General features: G+C 40.9%; 1 protein-coding gene and 1 long non-coding RNA gene across 2 annotated transcripts; both read right to left on the reverse strand.

Annotated features, from left to right (window-relative positions):
• Positions 1 to 786: 786 nt before the first annotated feature.
• Positions 787 to 3,860, reverse strand: LOC106128582 (uncharacterized). Its single transcript, XR_001228454.1, has 3 exons — positions 3,801 to 3,860; positions 1,436 to 1,505; positions 787 to 885 (listed from the first exon to the last, which is right to left on the reverse strand). It is a non-coding gene; the product is annotated as an uncharacterized LOC106128582 (long non-coding RNA).
• Positions 3,861 to 7,447: 3,587 nt separating this feature from the next.
• LOC106128567 (collagenase) lies at positions 7,448 to 9,304 on the reverse strand. Its single transcript, XM_013327014.1, has 5 exons — positions 9,078 to 9,304; positions 8,619 to 8,886; positions 8,342 to 8,431; positions 7,835 to 8,019; positions 7,448 to 7,602 (listed from the first exon to the last, which is right to left on the reverse strand). The coding sequence occupies exons 1-5, from the start codon at positions 9,270 to 9,272 to the stop codon at positions 7,498 to 7,500; spliced, it is 843 nt and encodes a 280-aa protein (XP_013182468.1). The 5' UTR covers positions 9,273 to 9,304; the 3' UTR covers positions 7,448 to 7,497.
• Between the last annotated feature and the right edge of the window lie 6,062 nt (positions 9,305 to 15,366).

A 15,366-nucleotide genomic window follows, 5' to 3' on the forward strand; every position in this document is an offset into this window, starting at 1 on the left:
TAACGCGAAAAAGGTGTTGTAAGGAGTGGAAATTTGTATGAGAATATCGTCATTTTTCACTAAGAAACTTAAAAATAATTTTTTAGGCTGTTAATTGGATATAAATATGTTATTAAATTTTTGTAAAAAAAATATTACCTTAAAGGGTGCAAAATAACAATAGGGAATGTGGGATGAAAGTTTGTATAAGAATATGTGAGGTGTATGTGAATATTTTTTGAGTTTAATAAGTAGCCGAAATAATTAAAATGCTACCCAAAGACAGGATTTCAAGCAGCGGAAAAAATTTCGGGCACAGCTAGTATTATTATATGCGAGGAAGAGAATGTAACGCACAGTCCGCAACGGAAATAGCTCATAAAAAGCAGCGGGTGATTTCCTCCGCCCGATTGTGCGGAGCAGCTGAGCGTCACACTGCGGCTGGCGCGCGCGCGCACTCACAGCCGCACCGGCGCTCCACGTTCACGAGGCGCACGGCGGCCAACAATCGCACGGCCGGCGCCACCGCGTCGCCCGCCGCCAGCCACAGCGGCGCCAGCGCCTCGCGCAGAGCGCGCGTCGTCTGCGCCGTAAGAACGAGAGCCGGCCGTAGCAGCGCGTTGAAGCACACTACCAGCGCTGGCTTGAGCGCGCCGTCCGACAGCGCCTGCAGCAGACCCAGCGCGGCGTCGCGACCGGCCGCCAGCGCCGCGCTAAGGGCCGCCGCCAGCAGCGCGCCCGGCAATGCGCCCACCAGCTTCAGCGCTGCGCCTACTTCGCGCAGCAGCCGCACCGCCGGCTGTGCACGCCGCCGCACGGCGCGCTCCAGCCTCGTGGGCGCCGCGCCTCGCGCACTCAGCATCCAGACGCCGCTTTCGAAATGATATAAGTCTAGTCGCTCCGGACCTAAAGTTTTTATAAGAGGACTGCTACATATTAAAAAGCTCGAACTAACCCCAGGCACATTTATCTTTAACTATAAGCATATCTATAAGTATAATTGCATTGACTTTATTTTTTCCTCATAGAAATGGTTACTCAATTTTTTAATAAGGTAATATTGGTAATTGATGATAACCCTTTGAGTAATTATCGAAATAAGCAGCTGACAAAGCATCATTTTTATATTTTGTCAGCTTTGGTCTGATAAGTGTACTTCCCGAAGGTCTAATTTTAGGCCTCCTTCCCTTTCCATAATTCTTTTAAAAAAAAGATGGGAAGTGGACGTGGATTTTCCAGATGAGGGAAGATGCATGGGAAGGCAATTTTTTTTCTATCTGTGCATCCTATCCTCCGTCTATTAAAGGTAGGCAACGAATCTGCAATTACATATGTCTTTGGGCAACGGTCGCTTCGCTATTTCAGCGATTTCAGGTGCCCGCTCGCTCGTTTGCCACCTTATGATATAAAAAAATGCTTTTCGAAAATGGTAATGCTAGAAGCGAAACAAGCTCACCGTCAAAATGCAAATATGCTCCCAGCTTAGTAACGTCACTCACTCTCTGCCACAGAGAAAGTTTTCGTTTCTGGAAAATGTTATTACATGGAAAATAATATATTATATTATTAGACGTCATTATCGTACATAATGAAAACTCATCAAACAGTTGTTGCGTTAGAATACGTAGATATGTATCATGGTCAACGCCGCCATCGTAAAGTCGTATATAGTGTTGACAGGCGTCCGGATGTAGCCGGACATAGGTTGGCTTTGTGATTACGTGTCCGCCCAAAGTAAACGGTGTCCGGGTTGTACGGCATTTCTTAGGCTTTTTACATTTCGCAAACGTAAGTGGCCTCAATAATTTAGCACAGCATGTCCGGCTTTTCTACTCAAATGTTCGGCCAAACTGGCTGGTCTGTCCGGCTGTTATGTTTGGTGAAATGGCAACGCTAGACAAAAATAATAGCGAAGCTCAATGTTACCTAAAATACCCAAGTGTTCATGTGTAAAAACGGCAATGTTTACAATGTAATATAGATATAATATTGTTATAAGTGAAGACTTGTCATTGGCTCTCAGTTGTCTAGTCTATAGTTAATAAGATTATTATAGCTGTAAGTTTTCCATGTAAATAAATAAATATGAGTTTCGTTTTGAGATATACTAGATGGCGCTTCGCTGCATAAATTCACACAAGCGTTTCGTTTTATTGTTGTTATGTGAATGCGCCTAGCGCTAACTATATCGTTTAGCAATCAGATAATAACAACCGATCCAGCCGAGGTTCGGCCCTCTCGGGCACCCTTGAGTCCAGTCACTCCATGGAGCGTCCACCTAAGCGATCTAAGAGAGCGATATAACGAAGTAACAGCCCGAGCCGAGGCTCCTGAGCCCTCGATACTTGTTCCTCTTAAACGAGGTTCAGGCTAAGCGCCACCTGCGCTCGGCCTCCTCAAGCCCGGTGAAGCTGTAAATGCCTCTTCAACGCAAACAGTGACTTTAGATAAATTAGTTTGACAACTGACACCTATAAAATATCGAATTAATTTTGTATGAGGATTAAAGTAAATGAACGGTTGTCATAGTGCCGAAATGTCGCGCCGCGCACACACAATAACTGTGAACAATCGAGAATCGGTCTTGTATTCAAATTAACCGAACAAATAGGTACTGTAATTGAGGTTTTTAATAACTTTTTTAATGTATCACAGTTATTTGGCTATGTATAGCACGATTAATTAAAAAAAAAACTTTTTTGTTCGGCAACACCGCAATTTTTGCTGTAAAATCTTATTTTTTTATGTAGTTATGAAGGATAAAGTAGGAATAGAAAGAAACAACTTGATTTATATTGTAATTCAAAAACAATAATCATGAATTTTCGATTGCAAGTTCTATGAGAACAAACATCGAAAATCAAAAAAATTCTTAACCGATTTAACTGTAGCCATAGCTGATTCACTAGCTATGAGTGGTGGGGGGTGGGGGGAGGGGGAGTACAAGTAAAAACACTACAATTGTCAAACTATTAACTATCTTAAATAGAAACACTAGAAATGACTCATCCACCCGACCTGTATTTTATTTACTACGGTCATCGAGACTTTGAAATCTTGTACATTAAGTTTTGGTCATTACACTCTGCTCCGGTTTTTAAAGGGGAAAAACAAAGTAAAAACTACGTCATGATAAAGAGAAAAGCGGTGTATTTGCATGATTTTATATGATTTTTTATGAAATAACTAAACTTCGTTAATGTTATTTACAATACCGACATATCATTAACAAGAATTACAATTTGAAGCAGTTAGCAGTTAACGGAGTTTTTGATTACGATATAGTATTCTCAAACTCACTCCAAATTGAATGAAGTGCACTTTCACAATTATATGTTACAATTAAAATAACTTACAAGTTAAGATTATGTTCCTACATTGTCGCCTGCAAACTGCAAATTCAATGATTTCACATACATTATATTAATGTGCTGCCGCTCATCACAACTTTCCTAATGCGCTACAAAATAAGAAACGAACACGAGTGATGAAGAAGGCAGCATTAAATGATGGGACGTCTATGACCACATTAAATACTCCGTTAAAAAGAGTATATTGAAACGTAAAGGTTCGCCATCCCCCCTATTTCCAATTATCTTAGATATTAGTAAAGTAACATAAGATTTATTCTGCCCTCTTAATAGGCTCACTATGATTAAATCTTTTTTTGATTGTAATAACATGTTATAAGTCATAAGGTTACAACTATTGGCAACATCGAATCGCTCTTCTAAAAAATTGTTAAAAGTACAGTTGATTCAGTGTATTTGGAGCCGTCGGAATACTAGGAATTTAGAAAGAGTAAACTAATGGGTACCGACAGTGGGGGGCAGTGGCGCATCGCCCTCGCAGCCGGCGCTCCGCCCCGTGCGCGCCGCGTGCCCCGTGCGCGTCGCGTGCCCCGCGTGCACCGCGTGCTCGGCGTGCCCGGCGTGCTCGGTGCGTCCCGCCTCGCACCTGACGCACGTCTCATATGTCAATGTGTAAGAGCTACCATAATCTTCAGCCTGGATAAGTTCTTTCATTCCCCAATGCCTTTTACAAAAGCATGCTGTCCTTCGCTTACAACTTTTTTTCAAAATCTTGTGATGTTGGAATTGATAATACTGATTTTTACGTAAGAATTTTACAACGATTTTCTTCCACAACATAATCAAATAGAAAATAATCTTTATGGTCTAAAATGTCCCACATTCATTGTAATAATAAACTTACTAGAATGTGGTACACAGTTAATCTTTGACAACCAGGGTAAGATTGTCGCTTTTGTACATACCACTATCGTTTATTCAACTATAGTAGCGACTAGCAGCAATTATAACTTATTTGTCATTTTATAGGTTCTGTAGTATGACAAAATAAAAATTCATAACACATAATTGATTGTAGTTAGGAAAAAAAATTGTAAACTTACGAGTGGTGCATGGCTGCCACCGCCGGACAGGTCAGGAGTGCCTCAGGCCACGAGCCGCGAGACACGCACGCGCACCGCGCGTCGCACCGCGCGCACTGCGCGTCATTACAATATTTAACATAAACATAGCAACATTTACCTAAGTATCTGCCGTTTCCTCATTGGTCAAAATATGACGCTGCCAGATGTCATTGTCAATTGACAAACATATTATTTCCCGACTACCATATGATGCTTGATGAACTGTAAAAGGTGTGATAAGATCTCGGGCTCTCTACAGACAATATCCTAGATCTAACTTTTTAACCGTGTACTTTGAGTATTCGTAGCCAGACAAAGCCAGAATCAACTCAAATTGTAAAAGAACCATGTTCAACTTTACATCTGGATTAAATAAACTTGTGGTCTACTGTCTCACGCATGTAGGATCTACATACTTTTCGCTTTTTCGGCGGCACGAGGTCATCGGGGCGGAGCGCGATGCCCTCCCTCAGCACCATTCCACGCCCGTTACAATTAAAATTGTGTTCTACGCAACGATTCCTAAGATGTTCTGAGCCACCAAGACATAAGACAACCTCTATACACTTCTAACTCTTTACTTAACCATGCATGGACATGGGTCTACGAATCGTTAGACGTTTCATAATCTTTCCAGACCATAGAAATTTTATTTTTTCTTTGTGTAATCTTTTGGCAAGTGGAGGCAATCTTCGGTACTACTGAAGTAAGCCTTATATCCATTCTACATATGTAGTTGGGAAAAAGTTATTCGCGACACTATGCGCTTTAATTTTAACATCAGAACGGATGTAACGTGCTTGTATAAAGATTTTAGGCTAACAAGTAATTAGTTAATCATTCAGCGAGAAGTATATATTGGTCGTGTGATACCTGCTCATGCAAATTGCGGTAACATTTAAGTTAAAAGTATTATAAGTGAAATTATTATTATGTTGGACACGTTTATGGATATTTTCACGTCGGAGTTTTTTGTGTTCTTTGATCCAAGAATTGTACTGAAAGCAAACTAAAGCTATAACCTCTACAGCTATACAGTACCCTATATCATATCATATCAGACCCGATCAACATACCGACATTATAATTTCTTTATCCTTAACGAGTTCCGGTGAGGGCGGGGAGGACGGGGAGGACAGTGCGACGGCAGCGGCGCGGCGCTGAGGAGTGCAAACCTGCGGCAGGCGCCTCTCCTGCCGCCGGCGCTGCTTCTGCACCAGCACCTGCAGGAAGAGTCAGTAAAAGAAAAGTTCTGAGGCGAGGTCACGTCCATCCAAGTGTTACCTGTATGTAGGAAGCAGCATCATCGCGCGACGGCGGTGAGGGCGGTGATGGCGGAGTGCGCGGCGGGGAGGGCGGGCAGGGCGGGGAAGGCGATGAGACGCGCGGGAGGCTGCGCCGCCCGCCGTCCGGCGCGCTGCCCGGTACACCGCCTCCACTCACTGCGCACAGAAAGGGTTCGATAGTCGCCTTTGTTGACTAATTATCATCACTCATATCGATAAGTACTACAACCTAAATGAATATTAACTATTTCTATTTCCTTAGCTTCGACTCCTCTATTAGCAGTTGAGGAAGCTACATTTGAGAAATGCTTTTTCGGCGAAACTGTCATTAAAATAACCGTTAATTATGAGTACACGTGGTTAATTCAATAAAATTTAATTTTAGTGACAGATGACAGCAATACATGTTGACTTTCATTCGGAAAAAATATTTTTAAATCAATCGAGCTAAGTGAGTTCTATAAATAACCAGGCTATATGACGTGGCATTTTGTGCCTGTTTAATGTTCGCCATTTTGTCGCGTTATATCAGTGACATGTGTGTGGCAAATAGATAGATAATGACAGTTTACAGAAAGTAGATGAATAAAGTTAGTTGTCAATATGCATTGTCAACTTCCTAAGAAGTCGTTTTATTTCCATCGGGAGATACCCGATGCTACATCATGTCCAGGAATTACGTGTATAACGTTTTACACAGAACATCTACACAGAGGCAAGTATCCAGATAAAAACCTTTACTCCTTGTCTATATATTTTATGATAGTTTAGTTTGACAATGTACTATAGAGGTTGGTTGATTAAAATCGGTTATGAAAATTCATTTCATAGAACTTGCAATCGAAAATTTCCTGATTATTGTTTTGAATTATAATATAAAACATATTGTTTCTTTTTATCTAAAATGTTTCTGCAAAACTACGAAAAAAGATAAAACATTTAACAAAACAATTGGGATTTTGAGAAACCAAAAATCTGTTTTTAATGTTTTTTTTAGTTAATTGCGAGAGACATAGCTAAAAATGTGTGCATAAATTCAAAAAAAAGTAATAAAACACCTAAGATATAGTATTTGTTTGTTTGTTTGTTTGTTTGTTTGTTTGTTTGTTTGTAATGCGCGTATAAAGGTCCGACACAATTAATAACATACGTTATAGGCGTCAGTTGTTAAACTAATCAATCTTAAATAGACACATTATATAATAGTACTTGAGTAATGCCATTTCCACGTTCATATTCCCGGTGAAAACGCCATTACAACAATCAATTGTATGTACATGTACATTACACTAATACGTGACACATCATTTAACTTAAGGTTTATGTCATAGAAAAAGCTATTTAAGAAATTAAAAATAAATATATATTTTTTTATTTTACCTCTACTTATTTTTCCACAAATCAGAGCAATGAAACAATTGCAGATGAATTTTAATTAGAAAGTCATCCTTTGGCGGAAAGTGGTACTACATGTCGGCTCCAAAACTATTGAACGTATTTGTTTGATGTACATTAACTAAACTAGAGTAAAATGTTTAGTTAACGGTAACGGAACATTATGTAATTATATGATAACTGGAAATTAGCATTTCCGGGACACGTTGATATGAGAAAGGACAGTCTCGTTCAAAACGGGACGTCCGGTCACGTAAATCATATGATACGTTTAACGTATGTACAGGCAATCAATATGAGTATATTTATAGTGAAAACAAAAAATAAAATGAGGAAAATATTAATCAAAACATGATATTAAATGATTCGTTTTATTGGTAATCCATTAAACGGTTTGAAAGTTCACATGCGGGCTCTGATCCAGGCGTTGAAGGAGGTGACGCGAGCGAAGCCGGCGGGCAGGTTTTGTTGGCAGCCGCGGGTCGAGCCGAACGACGTCACACCGATCTGACGAACAAAATATCACTCAACAATTTGATAGGGAACAAAACTTGCATGTACTTAGCTTAATTATAAAAATATGTATTATTAAAATTATATAAGGTAGATTTTAAGCGGAAAAGTACATTTTTTTTATCATAATCATAACTTGAAACGTGCGTGGAAATGGATCTTAGAATAATTTAAAAAATTTAGCTTTAAGTGAAAGGAATGATAGTGAAGAGTAAAGAAGCATTACGAGAGTGTTGCCGACGGCGAGCGGGCCGCCCGAGTCTCCGCTGCAGGTGCTGATGCGGTTGGCGCCGCTGACGCAGAGCGTGGACGAGATGACGGTGATGGCGCCGAACGTCTGCCGGCACACGTTGTTGGTGATCACCTGCAGGCGCGCGTGCGACAGGAACTGGTTGTTGGCGATGTTTCCACCTGGCGAACACAACATACGTCTCAGCTGTACCCGACACAGTTGTAGGTGCAGCGCGGGGTGCAAGCTGCGCAGCGCACAGCTCTATATCCGCGCCCATGTATAATAGATGCCACGATACGATCGATTATGCCATGAAAACGACTTGAACACGTGCTGTCACAATCAAAAGAAAGGTAAATAATTTGGTAATTTCGAAATGTACATACAATTAGAAATTTGGCGAGTCGACACGGGAAGGACACAAGATGTCCCTGATCCATTGGTTTTGTACCAAGTACTTAATACCTGAAGTTTTGTATTCGTTTAAGAAAACTTTCTTACCATCCGAGGTGAGACCGAAGCCTGCGGCCCAGGCCCAGGTGCCGGCGTAGTCGTTGCTGCCGGACGCGAGGCCGATGTTGCGGATGTTGTCTGCAATTACAATACTTAATACATATCTGTTCCTTACAGTAGATACTTACGATAGATAAATGTCGAACATGACGCTGTACTGAATACCGTACGGTAAAAATAATGCTGAAAATCAGATTTATTATAGGCGGTATTGATACACCCTCGTCTTCGATCGACCATTAAGATAATTTTAGCAAGCGCTCACTATTGTAGCTGACGGAACTGATGGTGATTATAGCGACGTCATTGTGCAAGGTGTTCATGTTGTAGCTGCCGTGCATCTCGACGCGGTTGGTGTTGATGCGCGTGCCGCCGGAGAAGAGGCGCTCGGAGCCCAGCACGACGGTGAACCGGCTCGCCTGGGCGTTGCGCGTGCGCCAGCAGTGCGCCGCCGTCACCAGGATCGTGTTGGACAAAAGGGAGGAGCCGCACACCGAAGTGCGCCCGTCCGTCAGCGCGATCACCAGCCCGCCCTGTCTTGCGCAAAGTCTAACATATATATCATAGCTTTGGTATTACACGAGTCGTCAAATATATAAATTTAAGAGGGACTGCATTGCTACTTCAGAACTCGGCGAAATCGACTAGCCTTTTATATTTGTTTATTTTCCTCAAGAAATAGTCGACAGTTAAAGAATTCAGGGGGTGTGCGTGTTTAACTGACCATGTACGGGTATGCGCCGAGAGCGGCCGGCGACCCACCGACGATCCTGGAGCCGTCGAAGTCGGCCGCCAGCTCCGCCTGCTTGAGGGCCTCGGCCTTCGGGATACCAACGTTCTCATGGTAGTCGAGCTCGATGGGCTCCTCCGCCGCGGCCAGCGCCACCACCGTGCACAAGACAATCGCTAACAGCTTCATGGTGGGCTCGGCTAGTATAATGCTCGTCCACCATCGACCCCATCTTTTATATTGATTTCAAACGATTATTGTAATTAATAATGATAACGTCGAATTACGCTCAACTCATAGTTTGATAAGCAAGTTATTACCAACTTTACTAAAGCTAATCGTGCAGAATTATTATAAAATTGATCTTAAACGATAGGTAATGATGTCATTTATATTGTTTGGTTTGTTTTGAGACACACTATGCGTAACCAGCGTGATCTTTCTACATTATTACTACGAGATAATCATTGTTTTACTAATACTAATCGCTGAATACTTTTGTGTCGTGTACCTGAAGATGTCGAATGCCAGTACAGGCCGCACTGCGCACCACGCGACCTCTCTAGTCTTCTTTTGTGTGATTTATATCTGACTGTTGTCGATAAAAGCAATGAAAGCCTATTTTTATGCAGATGTCACATAACATCTTGTAACCCCTAAAAGTACATAAGTATATCATCATACGCAGTTAATCTGACCCCAGGCTAAGTGCATCGAAGCGTGTTGGTCTGTGTACCGGACTGTGTTGCAGATGCACTATGTGTTTCAACGTTTTTCATAAAAAGATTATTTCTTTGTAGTTTCACGGTCATGCTTTGCTGTAAGCAGAACATTGCCTTGAAATCATCAATCAATCATAAAAGAAAAAAAATTAAAAGATTAAGGACCGATAACATTACATCAGTAGCGCTCCGTGTTGGTGATATCAGTGATAACAGCGGAAAAGAGATTAGTAAAGTAATTAATCAATTTTAAATTAAACATAACAAGTAACTAAGCAAGATACGTATTTAAATGATTATGAATGAATTTATATTAAAACTAGCTGCGCCCGCGACTTCGTCCGCGTCAAATGCTGTCTTTGGGTTGCATTTTAATTATTTCGTCTACTTATTTTACTACCTCTTATAGTACATACGTACATAACGACAAAACATATTAAACTCAAAAAATATTCACATAAACCTCACATATTCTAATACAAATGTAGCCGTAATTTTTGACGTTAAATATAAATGATGAAAATATCCCAGTCATCAACCTTAATGCCTTAATTATTTAATGCATTTAAACATTCCTTAGATGTATCAAGAAGTTCTCTCAGTCCGCACACGCACACTCATCAGACTGTACGCGGAAATGCTTTCACTTCACGCCTGTCTTCTGTGTGGTCGTGATACTTCACCGAGCGAGCCGGGACAATTCGTGCGAAGATGTTAAAGCGGGCTCTACCACTGTTAGTCTTATAATCAAGATACAATTCTCTGCTTGTCTCGTATAAATAAGTCGTATCGTATAAATGAGTATCAAACTCGCTAGGTTTAACCGAACTGACAATTTTTACATGATTGTCAGAAAAAGATAACCAATCAGTTTCTAATTATTTTAATCTCGTTTAAATGTAAGAAACTGTTATTCTATATTTTGCTGACTTCTTAAAGTTTACTTTAGCCTTGGCAATGGTAGAATATAAATTATATGCGTTGCACATTACTTATTGCTTCCATGATGACAAAGACGTTGACAAGATTAAGCTAACGTATGTACGTCACTAACAAAAAAAATGTTCAAATAGATGGACTCCTTTGCTAACAAGGCTTGCCGGTGTGTTCCAAGTCCAATTCCGCTATTGGTTAAGCGGTGTCCAAACAACGCGATCTAGTTTGTCCAAGTGCCAACATACTCTTCCTCGTATGCAATAAATTGAAAGCTGAAAATTCGCCACGAGCGGACTATAGTACAGTCAGCTCCATAAATACCGTAACAGACGTGATATGCAAATATATCGGTACACCAAAAGTAATCAATTATATCGGTACAACAAAAATCCTCAAATTAATAGATACAGAAGACTGCCATTATCCACCCGATCCCAAAAAGAGGCGATGGCTCAGACCCGTCCAACTACAGGCCGATTGCCATTACCACCTTGTTCTCGAAAGTCATGGAAACGACCATCAATTGCCAGCTCATGAGGTACCTTGAGGAGCACCAGCTGATTAGCGATCGTCAGTACGGCTTCCGACAGCGTCGCTCAGCTGGTGATCTTCTTGCGTACCTCACGCATCGATGGTCGGAGGCAATCGAGGGCAAGGGGGAGGCCCTGGCGGTTAGTTTGGACGTGGCCAAGGCCTTTGATCGGGTGTGGCACAAAGCACTTCTTTCGAAGCTGCCTTCCTACGGGCTGCCCGAGAAACTACGCGCCTGGATTGCCAGCTTTTTGGAGGGTCGGAGCATTAAGGTCGTTGTCGACGGTGCATGCTCGGACCCCAAACCAATTAATGCTGGCGTCCCACAGGGCTGTGTACTGTCGCCGACCCTGTTTCTTCTGCACATCAATGATATGCTGCAAATTAGCAACATCCATTGTTATGCAGACGATAGCACGGGTGATGCACTGTACACGGCCCGCACTAACGTTTCTCGGGCCTCTGCCGATGAGAACCGGACCAAACTTGTGTCTGAACTGGAGACCCTACTGGGTGAAGTTTCGGATTGGGGTCGGCAAAATCTTGTTGACTTCAATCCCAAAAAGACACAAGTATGCGCCATTACCGCTAAAAAACAGCCCTTTGTCGTGGATCTTCGTTTCGAGGGCACTCCCCTGGTTGCCTCAGCCAGTATCAGTATTCTCGGCGTTGACATATCGAATGACGTTCAGTTTCGCGGTCATTTGGAAGACAAGGCCAAGCTGGCCTCCAAAAAACTGGGTGTGCTCAGCAGAGCGAAGCAGTATTTCCAACCGGGCCACCGCCTTCAGCTGTATAAGGCGCAAGTTCGGCCCCACATGGAATACTGCTCACATCTCTGGGCGGGAGCACCCCAGTACCAGCTTCTTCCATTTGACCGCATACAACGGAGAGCGATTCGAATCGTCAACGACCGAGCTCTTACTGATCGGCTCGACACTCTGGCACTGCGGAGGGACGTTAGTTCCCTCTGCATTTTCTACCGCATATACCACGGGGAGTGCTCTGAAGAATTGTTTGGAACGATTCCTGCCGCCGAGTTCCGTCATCGGACGACACGACAGACCGCCAGGTTCCATCCACACCATCTCGATGGCTGGCAATCCACAACCGTGCGGTTTGCGCGAAACTTCCTGCCTCGCACAGCAGCGTTGTGGAATGGTCTGTCCTCGGCGGTATTTCCAAACCGCTACGACTTAGGGTCCTTCAAGAAGCGAGCTTATCACCACCTCAAAGGCCGGCAACGCATCTGCGGTTCCTCTGGTATTGCTGGTGTCCATGGGCGTCGTTGAACACCTCGGTGTTCTCGCTGCTCGTTTGCCCCCTTCTGTTATAAAAAAAAAAAAAAACACTCACCCTGCTCAAATACATCGGTACATACACAGCGTCAAATATATGAGTACATGCAAGATGCTCATAAATATCGTAGCAGCCAGAGCGTCATAAGTAACGAAGCAGTCAAGGTGCGCAAAAATATCGTAACATTTGACAAAATTGAACTCTATCTCTATATTCTTGTGATACAATTTGGAATAAACTACTTCTGTTACATTCATTTGACACTTTGCATCAAAACATTTTTTTTTTTTTTTTCAAAATTTACTAAAAGTGTTCGACGCGGATAACAGATATTAGGTAGATAAAACCAACATCAAATTTAAGTTTGTCATCATATATGCTAGTTTGTTCTCGTGTCCTTACGGTTCGCCGCCGTTGGTACGTAAGTTCGGCGGTTCAAATCCCAAGCCACTGTTTTTTTTTTTTTTTTAAATCTTTAAGCTTTTTAATTTTAATATCGAAGCACATGTAATTAAACTCTATCGCCGTAGTTATTAGGTACTTTTTCATATTGCCTTGGACTAATGAGTTTGACCGTTAAAGTACTTTTCGTTTTCGTTTTATTGGCATCTAATTTGTTTATTACTCATGTTTGTTAAACTTGTACCGGTAAAAATATCACGTTACCTTTTGCTGATTATATTTAAGAAACAAAGAAAAAAACTGAATGTCAATATCCAAACTACATACACTAGTCCAAATCCGGCTCGAAGGACCATGTGTTTTTTTTTTTTTTTTAATCTTGTTTAATTTCGTTGTTTACATACTAATATTTACAAATTACACAATCAAAACAAAAATGTTGATACATCGATATTATTTCCATCTCACACTGTTTTCCGCGTCAATTTAATGTCAGTTTTCTTTTTACTTATGTTTATCTATTGCATTCTCGGTGGCCAGTAATATTGGTCAACGCCATCTAGTTTTCAATAAGTATTAACTAAACCCGTATTGTATGTTATGAAATGTATGTTATTATACAGATAATATTGTGTTTGTGAATAACATAGCTTATTGTCCGGTTTACAAACTTATAAATAACGCAAATTCACATTTTTTTTCTGTAATAAAGAATTTATAAAATTATAATAAGCTCCCTCTGTTGTTAAATGATGTTATTAAATAAAAATATTGAAATAAACAAATGTATTGTATTCATACAAGTAGCAACAAGGAATGATTTAATATTTCAAATAGCATATTGTTGTCAAATCCGTTGTTTTTAGATGTCGTAATGTTTTTATGTTGACATTTATAATATAGGTCATCTATCATCTATTATTTTAAATACTTTTATTGACACTAAGTCAACGCAATTCGAAATTCATAATTATAGGAAGTAATCAATATTTTTTTATGTTTATTTTACGTGTACCTAAATACAAAAAAAAAAAAAACAGTAACCACAACGCAACACTTTTATTGTATCATACAGTGGATGATGATTACATACAGGTAGGTAGGTAGGTTTTTTTTTTTTTTATTTTTTTATTATGGCGGTTATTCTGCCGCCTTCTTTTTTACCCCTGACATTTGGCCAGAGACCTTTTATACTTTTGTGAAGTTTTTTACATTTTGCATTTTTGACTTGTACTTTATATCTATTCTCTTAATTATTGTGTGTATGTAATCGTACTCGCAAGGAAGCTCCACTATTACTATTACTAATTTTTTTTTTTTTTTTTTTTAAGTTTTGATACCAACGTTTGTTTTCCATAATTATTTTTATTACTTTTAATTACCCTTTCTGCTATTTCTGTACAATACTTTTAAAAAAAAATCTCTTATTTGTTTATTTTCGATTATTTTAGTAATATTTTCTAATTTTATGTTTATGTTTAATTCGCTTTTAATATTGTACCTTTGTTTGGAATATATAGGACAATCTAAAATTACGTGCAAGATGTCCTGCTCTGTCCTCGTCTCGCAGGCGCACTACAGGACCCCTCCTTGCATTTGAAACGATGCAGATATTTAGAGAACCCGTCGTGCCCTGTAAATACCTGTACTATTGTGGCCTCCATTTCTATATTCCTTATTATTTTATAGGCCTCCGCTGCATCTGGGAAGAAGATTTTAGTGGGCGAGGCTGTGGTGCCCTCTTTATATCTGCGGTTCCATTCGTCAAGCGATTCCTTTCGGATTATGTGGCTTGACGAAAGAAACCGGACATTTATCATATTAAGCCTTCCTTTTGATATTTAGAGCAGCCTCTTTGGCCAGCACGTTCAATGCCGGTCTTTCCAATGTGCGCTCTGATCCAGATTTACACTTCTACCCTGGTCTGCGATTTCTTTAATGTTTTTTTTTTATTAAGTTTGGATACTGTGTTATATTGATGGTGTTGTCAAATAGTACTATTGCTGATTTTATAACTTTGTCTGAGTTTGGTGTTCTTGTGTGTTGGATTACTCTGGATCCGAGATATTGTTTCTCCTATACTTCCTATATATGGCTCTTGGATCATAGCAAAAGTGAGCTTTTTCTCGATGCGGCCTCTAGTATAAGTTCCGCTGTTGCGGTCTGACTGCGTTGTATTTGTCTCCCATATGGGGTCCTCCACAGTGCCCACACTTCTCGTTCTCTTCTTTGCAAAAGCGCTTTGAGTGCCCATATCCCAGGCAGGTCGAGCATTGTATGAGGGGGGACTGATCCTCCACTCTCACTCTTTGCAGATCCTTTTGCGGTGGTGGTGGATAGGGGAACGCCCCGGCATTCGTGTCGGGGTAGGGCGCAAGCCCCGCGAACCAAAC

Source organism: Papilio xuthus, unplaced genomic scaffold, assembly GCF_000836235.2.
Source record: "Papilio xuthus unplaced genomic scaffold, Pxut_1.1 DF828780.1, whole genome shotgun sequence".
NCBI lineage: Eukaryota > Metazoa > Arthropoda > Insecta > Lepidoptera > Papilionidae > Papilio > Papilio xuthus.